At 44.4% G+C, this 13794-nt stretch overlaps 1 protein-coding gene and 1 pseudogene across 2 annotated transcripts in view; one reads left to right on the forward strand and one right to left on the reverse strand.

Moving 5' to 3' along the window:
• The window catches only part of NUDT3 (nudix hydrolase 3), a 130499-nt gene extending 118126 nt beyond the window's left edge, over positions 1–12373 (forward strand). The window contains exon 5 of the mRNA XM_017853581.1: positions 786–12373. Coding sequence (XP_017709070.1) covers positions 786–964 — 179 coding nt within the window. The 3' untranslated portion in view covers positions 965–12373. The remainder of the gene's footprint in view (positions 1–785) is intronic.
• On the reverse strand, positions 2592–7262 carry LOC108516230 (protein NDRG3 pseudogene; annotated as a pseudogene). The gene has a single exon (XR_001881744.1). The product of XR_001881744.1 is annotated as a protein NDRG3 pseudogene (transcript).
• Positions 12374–13794: the final 1421 nt, after the last annotated feature.

A 13794-nucleotide genomic window follows, 5' to 3' on the forward strand; every position in this document is an offset into this window, starting at 1 on the left:
ATATATATATATATATATAATTTTTTTTTCTATTATGTCAGTACATTCACTCTTATAAGAAAACTTTTAAATAAATTAGTGATTACAAACCAGCCATCCTAGTAATTCTGGAAGCTGATGTTTGTGTTGATTTTTTTTTTCCCCTGCTTGGGTCAGGGTGTCACTCTGTCACCCTGCTGGAGTGCAGTGGCGCAATTACAGCTCACTGCAGCCTCAACTTCCCGGGCTAGGGTGATCCTCCTACCTCAGCCTCCTGGGTAGCTGGAACTACAGGCTTGTGCCACCATGCCCAGCTAATTTTTGTATTTTTTGTAGAGACAAGTTTGCCATGTTGCTCAGGCTGGTCTCAAACTCCTGGGCTCAAGCGATCCGCCCACCTTAGCCTCCCAAAGTGCTGGGATGATAGGCGTGAGCCACCTCGTCAGGCCCTCATGTCAGTTTTTCACAAGAGATGGGGATGCTGCTAGGCTTTGATCCCTATGTATGTGCAAGCAAGGAAAGCTCAGAGACCCAGGGGGGCAGGAGGAAAACACTAGCCATAGTTCTCTCTGGAGGGCAGGTTTTACACAATTACTCTTAGCTCTTCAGTTTTCAGGTTTCTCACCTACTTTCTACATTAGACATTTGTATAATATTTGAAGCATATGAAGTGTGCTTGAGTTACTTTTGTAAGGAAAAAAAGTGTTAAGAAACATTGCTTTAATGTTTTCTACATTTTCTCAAAAGTTCTAGGCTCAGAAACCTTATTGCTCTTGTACTAGTTTCTTTTCTCTCTGCCTCCACAGGAAGGAAGAGGGAATGGTTTAAAATAGAAGATGCCATAAAAGTGCTGCAGTATCACAAACCCGTGCAGGCATCATACTTTGAAACATTGAGGCAAGGCTACTCAGCCAACAACGGCACCCCAGTCGTGGCCACCACATACTCGGTTTCTGCTCAGAGCTCGATGTCAGGCATCAGATGACTGAAGACTTCCTGTAAGAGAAATGGAAATTGGAAACTAGACTGAAATGCAAATCTTCCCTCTCACCCTGGCTCTTTCCACTTCTCCTCACAGGCCTCTTCTTTCAAATGAGGCATGGTGGGCAGCAAAGAAAGGGTGTATTAATAATGTTGCTGTTTGGTGTTAAGTGATGGGGCTTTTCTTCTCTTTTATTGTGGGGTGGGGGTTGGGTGTGTAATTTGTAAGTACTTTTGTGCATGATCTGTCCCTCCCTCTTCCCACCCCTGCAGTCCTCTGAAGAGAGGCCAACAGCCTTCCCCTGCCTTGGATTCTGAAGTGTTCCTGTTTGTCTTATCCTAGCCCTGGCCAGACGTTTTCTTTGATTTTTAATTTTTTTTTTGTTAAAAGATATCAATATAAGATGAAATCTTTCAAGAATTTGTCCTATAATGTGCTGTACAGTTCCGTAGAGTGGTCACTTCCACTGCAGGATACATTTATCTACACATTATATATCGGACATATAATATGTAAATAAATGACTTGTAGAAAGAGAAATTTGTTTAATTTTTCAAGATTTTTTTCTCTTGTAATTTGGGCATTTCTGGAATTGAGAGCCTCACAATTAATACACCTTTTCGTTTTTGATGCTAGTGGCTGGGCAGGTTGCCCTGTCCTCCCTCTATTTCCCAGTCGTTGACTGTAGGTATGGGAAGTGTTCAGCTACCTTCATAGTGCTCCCAGGGCTCATGGCCTTTCCTTCTTTAAGCTGTATTTCCATACCAAGAAAGAAACAGGAAGAAACCTTTATTTTATTTTTTTTAACCAAGCTAGGAGCAAATGTCTCAGCCCAGATCTGTAAAAACAATGATAGAAATTGAATTCTGCCCCACATGTTGACAGTAGGGTTTGAACTGGATTCTTGGGATTGCTTATCTGAAAAACTGGAGCATCAGGTACCATTTCTGTCCTGCTGGTTTGAAATCTTTCCCGTAATGCTACTTATTACCGACAGCAACCTCTCTTTGTGTCCGTATATGCCTTACACCGTGCTGACCTGGATGTTGTCTTTGTGCTGTGAAGCATCCAACTGTACTTTGCAGGTGCATCAATGTAGTCCTGTCCCCGAACTGGGTAACCATGTTCCTGAAAAGTACACTGGGGAAATTCACCTGCTTGCTTGTCTTTGTAATGGCACGGCACTTGTGACTGCACCATGGAGCATGCTCAGAGCTATTACATTGGTCTCCCATCTCCCACCAGGATATGAAAGGTCCATATGGGAAGCCACGTAATCACTTATTACAGTGGTTACATAATACACTGGCTCACTGCAGACTCTCGTTTTTTGATACAGGTTTCGTGCTGGCTTCATTTGCCAATTGTGTTGTTTAGTTCGGAAGTAAGAGGGTCTTGAGATGGAGGGATAGGGAGGAGTACACTGACTGAGCCCTGGCTTAGAACAAGAGATTATCTCTATACCCCGATGTCATCTCCTTAGCCAAGATGTGAAATTAAAATCATAGTTCTCCTTATTTAAAAATTCTGATAAAGTACTCAAACTTTGAAAAACTTTTACTTTTCCCTCCTACTAAAAGAAATGTATGTACCTCATAGCCCTGTGTCATTTAGTGTTCAGCACTTTTGGGAACATCAGTTGGTGAACTTTCAATTTTGTTGTCTACTCGCCAGGCATGGTGGCTCACACCTGTAGTCCCAGCACTTTGGGAGGCCAAGGCAGGCGGATCATCTGAGGTCAGAGGTTTGAGACCAGCCTGGCTAACATGGGGAAACCCCTGTCTCTACTAAAAATACAAAAATTAACTGGGCGTGGTGGGCGCATATAATCCTAGCTACTTGTGAGACTGAGGCGAGATAATCACTTGAACCCGGGAGGCAGAGGTTGCAGTGAGCCGAGATTGCACCACTGTCGTCCTGCCTGGGCAACAAGAGTGAAACTCCATTTCAAAAAAGAAAAAAAACATTGCTATGTACTCTTAGTTTACATCCTCTCTCCCAATCTTGAAACACAGAGCCAAAGAGCAGTTGTATTCTTGGGATACCATGATACCTCTGGGAAAGGAATTACATCCCCAAGGAGAGGTCCCATTGGAGAAGAACAACACTGTGGAACTTGAGTCTGAATGCCAACTTCCTATTCACATATCCTTCTTAAAAACAAACACACAGTTTCTTTTCCTGACCTAGAGCATTCTAAAGTTCTGTTCAAATAAAGAGCAAAATAAAGTAGATTTAACCAAGTGCTAAGTGGAATTCAAGAAACACATTCTTCCAGATAAATACTACCTTTATGGTATGGATTTGAAAGTCCTTTGCAGGAAAACAGTCAATACTCTTTAAAAATGAACTTCAGGGCTGGGCATAGCGGCTCACACCTGTAATCCCAGCACTTTGGGAGGCCAAGGCAGGTGGGTCACTTGAGGACAGGAGTTTGAGACCAGCCTGGCCAACGTGGCAAAACCCTGTCTCTACTCAAATACAAAAATTAGCTGGACGTGATGGTGCACGCCTGTAATCCCAGCTACTTGGGAGGCTGAGGCATGAGAATCACTTAAACCTGAGAGGCAGAGGTTGTAGTGAGTCAAGATCATGCCACTGCACTCTAGCCTAGGTGACAGATCGAGACTCTGTCTCAATAAATAAATAAGAAAATAAAACAGACCTGCAGTGCTAACAGTAATGTATTTATTTGTTAATGGTCTTTGAGTGTGTTTTGACTGGGCTAGTGTAATAATATACTACCCCGAAAGGGCAGTTTCAATTGTTGTTGGTGTCTTTGGGTCAGGAAAGTGAACTGTGCCAACAAGTATTTTTCAGTGACATGAATGGATTCCTGTTAATGCAGTTAACTGAGACACTGGGCTTATGCTTTCTTAACTGACAAAAAGAGGCCTTGTCCAACATCAGAATTGTTGAAACTGGTGCTGTTTTCTGTTGCACTGGGATTCTGATGATCTGGGATTTTCCCTCCCTGGCACCGTAAACACCATGGCTGTCTTTACTGAGAATGTTATCACAGTCCTTTAGTGATAGATTAGTTAGACCCATGGTTGCAATACCTTTATCTCCCCAAAGAAAAGAATCAAAAGAAAGCACAAAAACTACCCTGTTTGCAGAATATTTCATTGACATTGATTTGTCATTAATGCTACCAGTGCTGACCTCATTCAGACTTGGTAGAAACAGATTCCTATGTTTAGGGCAGATCCCTAGCCTCTCGCTCACAGTGAATTTGCATGTCCTAGATTCTGGTTATTGCTAGAGCATCCATTAAAGTCTACCAAACTCAGGACAGAAAAAGATAGCAGTGGATTTAAAAAAATTTTTAGTTTATAAATTACAATCATTGGGGAAACACTAGTAAGGTCATGTGGTCTTTTGGACCAGGATTTTCTCCTCTCTTTCTCTCTTTGTGTGTGTGTGTGTGTGTGTGTGTGTGTGTGTGTGTGTGTGTGTGTAGGAGGACAGAAGGGCTACCAGGAGGTGTCAACCATGTTAGATTTTCTGTAGCCTTCCAGAAACAGTGCAGCCCATGAAACAGGAATCTTAATTTTCCTCATTGCAAATATAACAGGATAGAACAGTTAGTGAATTGACTGTTTTGTTTTTGCAAGTGTCTACCACTCCATCCGCCCTGCATGGAGAGGGCTCTCTCACTGCTAGGTCTAGGCTGAGCCATCTGGAAGGATCAAAGGGTGTGGGAGTATCACCGCCTCTCAGGCTGCAGAAGGTCTCGAGGGTGGTGTCACAGCAGGATTTCCGCCTTCTGCATTGCGCTGCACAGCCCCATGGAATGTGAGGCACTTGAGGCATTGCTTCTTGCAGCCTCTGGGGAGCAGAGTAGGTCACTGCCCTCTGGGAGTGTTTTGCAGTAGTTTTGTAAATGTATTGCTACATAGTCAAGTTCCTTTGTGGCAAAGAAATATTTTGTTTTGCTATTAGGAGCCAGCCCATGTATTGCCTCTTAGGCTTGCTTGCTTAGAAGAAAAAAGTCACCCTTTGTGGTTTTTAAAAGAAGAAAAAAATTCTGTGCCGATCTGTTCCTCCCCCTGCTCGTTCCCTTTTCTCTACATACAGTGCTCATTGGGGGCTCCTGCTAAACCTTCTTAACCAGAGAAGTAATAGGTACTTGTTAGACCTGAGTGTACATTTCACATGTTATCCTTCACCTATTTCTCATTTTCTTTTTTTTTTGGGGGGGGGTGTTCTGTATCAATTTAATTTGGCTTCCATTACATCTACTGAAATCAAGGCCATACTTATTAAACACGATACTATGTTAATGACTGTTCCTCTTCCCCTACCCATTTCTCCACCATCTACATGCTTTTTAGGCCATACCTATCCGCTCTCTGGGAACTGAGGAATGGAGACACTCTCCGTCATAGACCTAAGAGGCACTTCTTGTGGATATGTGGATGTCCAGTATAAGATACTGCAGCGACAGCAGTTTTGCTTTTCAGAGCAGAGGCCTGGCATTTTGTTTCCACCTTCCTGTGCTAAGAGAGTCCAGTAATTAAGCCACATTCACTCCTTGGAAAAAACTCTGTGTTGTATCAGAACCTCACCGATGGTTCATGGGCTTCCAGCAGAATATATTCCTCCCTTTTATTTATAGAAGAGTATACAGAAATTCATCTGGACAGAAGGAGTCTCTCTATGTAATAGGGACCCTTCTACTATTGCTCACAATCAATCAATGGTCCAGATGGCAATTATGATTTTCCACATTCCTCTGAGCTGCTCTCTCCTGAAATCACTCTGCAAATTTTGTTGACCAATTTGCAAACAGAAGAGAATGCAGTGGCCTACCCAACCTAGAAATCTATTCTGCCTAATTCCCTTAAAAACACCATTGAGAATGCAAAATAAGTCCCTTTTTTGTTTTTTTGCAGAAGCACTACAAGAAAGCGTGTCTAAAACCACAGAACTATGCACACACAAACAGAGACACACGTGCTCGCACACACACAGAGTTGGGATCAAAGAATCTTATCCGATACATAGTTGGGGGAGCACGGGAAAAAGCTGGCAAGAGGGGAGATGGAGAGATCTGATCAGCTAAAGATGTTGGAATGTTACAGTATGGCATGGAAGTGGTTCCTGGGCTATACAAAAAAGGGGGTGGGCAGGCAGAGAGAATGATAAATCCAGGCTACTAGAGAGAGGTTCAGTGGCCATGCATGAGTTAAAGATAGTAGAGGCCAGTTTACATGGATGAAATGTTATATTATGGAGTGGTCATTTGAAGAAGGATGGACTTGCAATGGTCCAGGGGATGAGCATCTGCTTAGCAGGACACCTCCATGGTCTGGTGTCTGTCCAGGACATCAGGGGACTCACAGGATTCTTGAGTTCCATCTGACTGATTGCTGGTGACAGACCGGCTGAAGGGACTTTCTCCAGAGCCGAGGCTACTCGAGGTTGAGTGGGTTCGTGATCGGGCGAGCCGAGTCATGCTGGCAGATGGTATGTAGCCCATTCCCTGCAAAAAGTACTTGAAGGCCTCTTTGAGCTTCCCAGGCTGAACTACCTGGGGCAGTCCCCCACAATCTGCCATCTTTAGCAGAGTTGTATTTACAGGGTTCAGGCGGGAATTGCATTTGACCACAGCCTCAACTGCAGGCGAATTGTCCCTTCCACCAGTAAAGTAGAACACTTTAATGTTTTTGATTTTATCATTTTGGCCCAGTATGGGTCTTTTGATCTCCAGGTCTCAGCGTCCATTGTAGGAATTCAAGAATTGCTGCAGGTTGTCTTGGTTGATGTCTTGGGCAATATGCATTCTGTAGGTTTGGATCAGGTCCAGGTTGGCCTGTAACTCTTCCGGCCCAAAGTGATGAGCCAAAATAATGTCCACAACATTGGTTGTCAGGCCAGAGAGTTTGGAAGCTGCCCAGTCAATCCAGCCTTTTGCGCAAGGGTCAACATTAATGAGCACAAGGCCTTCCACAAGCTCTGGATGGTTGAGTGCAAATCTGCTGAGGATGTAAGCTCCAGCTCCAACTCCAATACCAATGATGCTTTTCAGGCTTAGGTGCATAAGAACAGGAGGCAGCATTTCGGCCAGCTCATCCATTGTGGGGTACTGATACCCTGTTGGGAAAGAGGGTGCACCTTCCTGCTGGCCTGGGGCATCCACATGACAGACAGCAAAATGCTGGGTGATCTCGTGCATATCCTCAGAGTTAAAGAATGCATTGAAACAGGATTTATGGTTGAGGCCAATGTCATGATACATTGGTATAACTGGTCTGTTTCCTTTGGGTAAGCCTCTTATAGTGATGTGGACCACACCATGTGTTTCTATGTCATGTTCCTGACAGTCAAAGTCCTGGAAGTTTCGTGTACCGTTCTTATCATTTTGATCTATGTGAGCTGAACATCCTGAAGTTCATCCATGAGGTCAGATGACGAGAGTAGAGGAGTTGCAAGAATAAATTGGTAACTCTGAGGCGCGGGCACCCGCCGTGAGTGCAGCAGTGGCGGCGGCAGCGGCGAGAGGGGCGGAGTTCTCATTTTCATCTAGTACTTTCTTAATGCCTCTGTTGGAGTCCGCATCCTCATCTTCAAAAAAAAAAAAAAAAAAAAAAAAAAAAAAAAAAGATGAGCCTAAGCCACATGCATTTTTTAGTTCACAAAAGGATTTAATAGCCACATTGTGATTTTGCCACAACTGTGTGATTTAATATTCTCTAATATCAAGGGTGGATTTAGAATTGAAGGAAATACCTGGAGAAATCACAGTGGGATGAATTTTTGCTTTAAGAGAAATGAGAGTTGGCTGTAATTGATAATACAGCTTTATCCTACTCTCACCTGCATTTCAGCAAATAACCCTCATCTTTACAAAACATAGGACACTTGTGAGACAGTTAAGCAGCTATGGGGAGGGAGGACATTATTGAATGGTGATTAAATAATGCAGATGGCCCTTCTGTTTCTTAAAGACGGTGGAAGAGGTCAGACTGCTCCATTGAGGTGGCAGTGATTTATTCGGAGTCCTGTTGGATAGAGCCTATCTCCTCGAGGCTACAGAGGCTTCTAGGATATGGAGCTGTGCATGTTAGTGACTCAGCCTTGCCTTCATCAGGGCACCCACCTAACTTGGAGCAAGTGGGAGAGGACCCGAGTCATCCTTTGTGCTGTTTGGTGAGTTTTGCAGTGGAGACTTCACCATCCAGGAGAGCTGTGTTTCTTTGTCACTTGGGGTATCACCTAAAAATGAAACATTTGATATTTTAAGGTATTAAAACAAAAAAAAAGTGAATTGGGGAGCATTGGCTGCAGTCCCTAAAAGATACTGTTATCTGTGCATCACGTTGACTTGAGGTCACCACAGGTCCTGGGAGCCCAGAGAGTTCAGGCATGCTCTCCTTTGGAGGCCAGCAGCCTTTCACAAACCCTGCCTCTAAAAGGGTGGTTTCACATTTGACCATGTTTTTGCATTAGCCTCAGAAACTCTTGTCTTTAGCTGATAACCTTTGAGGTATGTGAGAAGGTTAGTTGGAGCATCTGAGAAAAATGATACCTCTCACCTTCAAATTAATCAAATAGTTTGTCCTCCTAGTCCCCTTATAAATTAATAAATGGAGGACCGGGCACGGTGGTTCACGCCTGTAATCCCAGCACTTTGGGAGGCCGAGGCGGGTGGATCACGAGGTCAGGAGTTCAAGACCAGCCTGACCAGTATGGTGAAACCCCATCTCTACTAAAAATAGCAAAATTAGCCAGGCATGGTGGCACACTCCTGTAGTCCCAGCTACTGGGGAGGCTGAGGCAGGAGAATCGCTTGAACCCGGGGGGCAGATGTTGCAGTGAGCCGAGATCTCACCACCGCACTCCAGCCTAGGCGACAGAGCAAGACTCTGTCTCAAAAAATAATAATAATAATAATTAATAGGAAGAGAATCCCATTTTGTGATGATGTGGGCACACTACTTGAGCTGAGGCTAGCAGTCATGTGATTTTGGCTGTCTCTGACCTGAAGCTTTGTTTACAGTGATAATTTGGTGAGTTTGAGCTTGTCTTAGACAATAAGACTGTCCACCTGGGGAGGGGAGCTTATCGGGAACCCATGTTAACTCAGAATGCTGAAGAAAGTGCTTTTAGTCAAAAAAGTAAGATTGCTACCTAGAAGGTGGAAAGAAGTCATTGCTTCTGTTCCTCCAGCAGTTAGTTGTTTAATAACTCTAGGTTTCCTTTCGTTTTTATCCCCAGTTCTTAGGTACTAAAACTTATTTGACTTCCTATCAGGAAGCAGACAAAAAAAGCACCATTTAAAACCCTGGATAGAGGCTTTAAAGGATACAAAAACAGCAGCATTGTCATTTTGTTCATCACCATTTTGATGTGCTACCCATTCTTCCACCCTCCCTTTCCTGCCCCCAAGCCTCCCAGCCAGGCCAGATGTGAAGATTATATTAATCACTGATTCAGAGAACATTAATTCTTGTCTGGATTAATTACCTACTAAATTGCTTATTATCTGTGACTACCTTGCAGAGAATATCTCAACAGTGCAGTAAATTAGCTCTCCTAGACTTGAGCTTCCAGCCAAGCATTTAGATCACTCTTAAGCCTTTGTGGAATTCTGAGGAAGAAAAGCAAGATGCTTCAATGCCAATGCTGGGCCTTAAGACTCTAATCCCCTCCCTGTAGGGTGGGGCAAGTGGCTCAGCTTTGGAAAATCATTTTGCCAGTAAGATTGCCTGTGAATTCCTTTTAAGAAGTCGTCCTGATCTGAGCCTGTCTTCCTGAGCACTTTGGTGCTAAATTGAAAATGGTAAGCTAAAGCAGTGACAGATCCACATAGCCTCTTTAACCTCTTTATTGTCTTGCCAAAAAAAAAAGTTTCTCAGGTTAAACCTTGGTCTTTAACCTCCCTTTGTTGTGGAGAAAAGGTGTCACTAATCAGTGGTCCAAAGGATATCTAGCTTTGGTTACTCAGTTCCTGCAGCAAAACAGATACAACTTATGCCAGGGAAGGCAGAGGCTGATATGGAGACACCCAGGAGCAGGAATAAGAAGGGATAGGTCTGTTCCACATAGAACCTCCCCAGATCTGAAGTTAAGTCTTGGAGAGTTTCCAAAGTGCTGAAGTAAAAAGGAGACTTGGAGGGCCTTTGCTTAATGAACAAGAGGCTTATGTCCTCCCAAGAACATGAAGGAGTTCAGAAGAGAGTAACAGGTACCTAAGCTATAGCTCACAGACCGAAACCTGCCCACTCACCCTGGCCCTGGTGACTGAGAGCATTTTTGCTCAGAATTTTCTAAGAGGACTCTCTCTTCAGAAATCCAATTTGCTACCAGAATTTTGTTTAGCCTCTGAGAATCTCACCCTTTCACTTGCATCTGTGAATGGACATAGATGTGTTGCTCAGGGATCAGAAACATCAGAGTCCAGGGCCCAGTGGCATGGTGTTGCATTAGTAGTTAGAAAAGTGATTGGTCAACTCTACTATAAAAGAAATAAGTATGTAGTACAGTTTTGTAAATGTCAGGTCTGTTCTATTGTTTCATGATCTGAAGACTATCAAACTGGTTGATAATCAAAGAAAAGGTTGGTGGTTAGAATAAGTAAAATTTCAGTTAGAAAGATAGCTTGCCAGTTTTCCCTGTGCTTAATTAAGGAAGTCAAGAGTATTTCAGGATGTTGAGAACTGGTGTAAAATGGAATTGAAGTAAGTGTCTCTCACCTTCTTAGGTGTATCAGAGAGAGGAAGTGGAAGGACAGTAGTAGCATCTTCATACTTACTTTTGCCAGCCCAGCCTCCATTTCAAAGACTTTGTCTTCCATCCTATCCAATGACATGGTCAGGGATGGGCTCTGAGGAGGCAGTGAGGCCCCACCTTGGTTTGCTCAGCTGTGGTGTGTAGTCTCCACACAGCTTAAGGGTTTTTAAGGAGTTTTCTCACAGGATTACCTCCACTCCACTCATCTACCATCAGCATCAGAAAGGTTAACATCCCTGGGACCATTCCACTTATAAAAGAGCTGAACTAGTGTGCTTTCTCCCCTTTTCCAGGTGTGCCATCCATATAGAGTCTCCTCTTGGCCAGGTTCAACAAGTGTTTCCAGGGAACCCTGTGGCTTGAGCCTAAGTAGCCAAAATGTATTAAGTTTTTCCAGAGGACAAAAGTATTTCTTGTCCCTTTTCCCTCATGCTTATATGTTTTAGCTGAGGCTTAAAAGGCCAAGTTGAGTAATGTCTCTGGAACTGAGACAGAGAGCCAGGGACCCATGTACCCAGGGACCAGTCCCCTGGGGAGTCACACAGTGGCTCAGACTAGACTGCTGTGTCCCACCAGAACTCTGCTGCTGTTCATTTCCATCAAGACCACCCAGGAAAGCAAGTAAGTTAGCCTTCTCATCATTAGGTCACCTAATCTCTTGGGCTGCAGGGTGAGAGCATATATAGATCTCCTGTTTAGACAGTGTGTTCATAATTGTAGAAAGGGATAGAAAATGGAACAACCAAGAGGCTGCGTCATTTTTGAAGAGGATGGCAAGGATGACCCCAAATGAGCTCAACAAAACTGGGAATCCAAGGAATGCTGCTTGTAGGGAAAGAGAGGTCAGTTGTGGTCCTTAAACCTCTTGGCACCTGGTGTGGGTTATAAAACAAGGAGTTGGAGTAAAATGGTCCTTACCTCCAATCCAAATGCTGTCCAGGATTTGGGAGCTACCCAACCTGTGGGTATATGGTGTTGGTTTCCATTTTTTGTTTGCGTGTTTCCAAAACAATCTTGCTTGGTACTGCATGGAAAGTTCAAGCTTTTCTTCTTGCCCGCTCAGGACCACCTGTCTGGGCTGGCCTCTTTCCTGTGTCTTCACAGCGTTCCTAAGGAAGATTTTTGCAGCACTCTCTGGAGCTGAGGGGAGTGGAATTTGGTCCAGAGAAGGCGGAAGGAAATAGTTTTCCTGTTTCCTTTTCTCAAGGTGGATGTTTTCAGGCTTCCTTCACACCTCCTTCCCATGGGTGCGGCTGGCAGTACAGTCAGGTTGTGGAGGAGGGCTGAGAAGAAAGGGGCACTGCTTCAGCCCCAGGTTTGGTCTGAGACAGGTACACAGCAGATACCATCCCACCTTCCTCTCTTAAGAACAGGCCAGCCACACATATAATCCTTTCCCTACTTTACTAATATGTCCCTTATGTGGTATCAGCAACGGAGGACAGGCAGACTTAGCCCCTGCCATCTGGAGAGAATGTTGTTACTACCCGTAAAACTTGACCACCCCCATACCCCACTCCTTTTTGTAAAAACAAATGCTTAAACCCGTGAGCCTGCCATTCCTTTCTGTGTGTTAATCAGTTTCCTTCCATTTGAGCTGTGTGGGAGGGAAGGGCATTGAAACTGTAGGTTGTAATCTTGTGCCAACCAATAAAAACCAGTATTTCACACACATCCCTTTTAGTGTCTGGTGTCTTCTTTCTAGAGGTTTCCCTTGAGTCCTTCATGTCAGTATTTTGATTTCCCCCACTCGTCTGCTGGATTCTTCGGAATTGCCCTAGAGGTCAAGGGGGATCCCATGGAAGATTTGGTGTGCAGGGCATTCAGGTGAGAGATGCAGTGGAGAAGCCAGAGGCTATTAAAATCAGCATCATGTTGTATCTTGCCGTCCTTCCAACCAGGTGCCCAGAGACAGCCCTGGTTAGACGGTCAGTGCCCAGTGCTGAGGAGAGGGCCTGTCCCCCTTAGCCAGGGAGGCTTTCTAGGGGGCGCAAAGGAGCTGGAAGGGGAAAGAGGTGAGCCACATCCAGAATAAGGAAGCATCGCAAGAAGTTGCTTTCCTCTGTGTGGGGTGGAATCAGGAAGGGTGGAGCCTTCCTGATTTTTGGAGTTGTGTAGTGATAGGGCTTGCAGGCAGAGAATGGGTGGGTGTCTTCAGTGGGAGAGCAGTGTTGAGCTGTAATGGAAAATAAAGTCTGATGAGATCAAATTATGGAAAACCACAAAAGCCAGTCCAGAGAGTTTGGTTTTATGCATGGGCGTGTTTCTGAACAGGGCAGTCATGTGGTATCAACCATGTCTGAGGAGGAGCCAGCAGGAGAGTTTGGAGTGGAGCAGTCTGGAAGCCGTTGTGATACCATGCATGAGGCTCTGCAGACTCAAGGAGTGCACTGGAAATGCAGTGGGGGGATATAGAAACAAGAATGAACAGCATATCACAGAGAAACACCCATCCACCAAGACACGCTGGCTTCTCCAGGATGGGACTCTGTTGGCATCACCACTGGTCAAGTATTTTAAGCCAAGAAACCTGATGGGATCAGTGGAAGAGAGTCGCTTCCAGGAACAAGACTCACACAAATCTAACTCATAAGAGACTAATGTATGTGCCTAGATGCTAATCGGTTCATTTATATGATGGTAAACATCAAAGTTACCTGGTTTGTGTACTGGCTGGTGGTATGGGAGGCCAGAACTAGGCAGAAAGTGGGTTACTGAGCAATAATAATAACCTGTTGACCATTCTACCACAGGACGAATTCCCTTTCAGTTGGTCAGAGAACTCTCCCCCTAAAATTCTGGTTCTGCAGGCTTCCTTTGTCCATTCCATGATGATCACCCTTCATTCCTCCATCAAAGGATTCTTCCTTTTGCCAGATTCAGTGTGTATGATGAGGCTATGAGCTCATACATGCTGATACAGGTGATGTACTCAGGAAACCACCAACTGGCCACCTCTAATTGGGATTTGAGTGTTCTGGAAACTCCCCACTCGCCCATGTCAGATCATTATGGACCATTCTAAAGCTGATCCATCATCACATTTACTACATGATTGTTTCATTTGCAGAGGGTAAATGGCAAAGTTCAGGATT

The sequence above is a fragment of the Rhinopithecus bieti genome, unplaced genomic scaffold, assembly GCF_001698545.2.
Source record: "Rhinopithecus bieti isolate Rb0 unplaced genomic scaffold, ASM169854v2 scaffold_36553, whole genome shotgun sequence".
NCBI classification, from domain to species: Eukaryota; Metazoa; Chordata; class Mammalia; order Primates; family Cercopithecidae; genus Rhinopithecus; species Rhinopithecus bieti.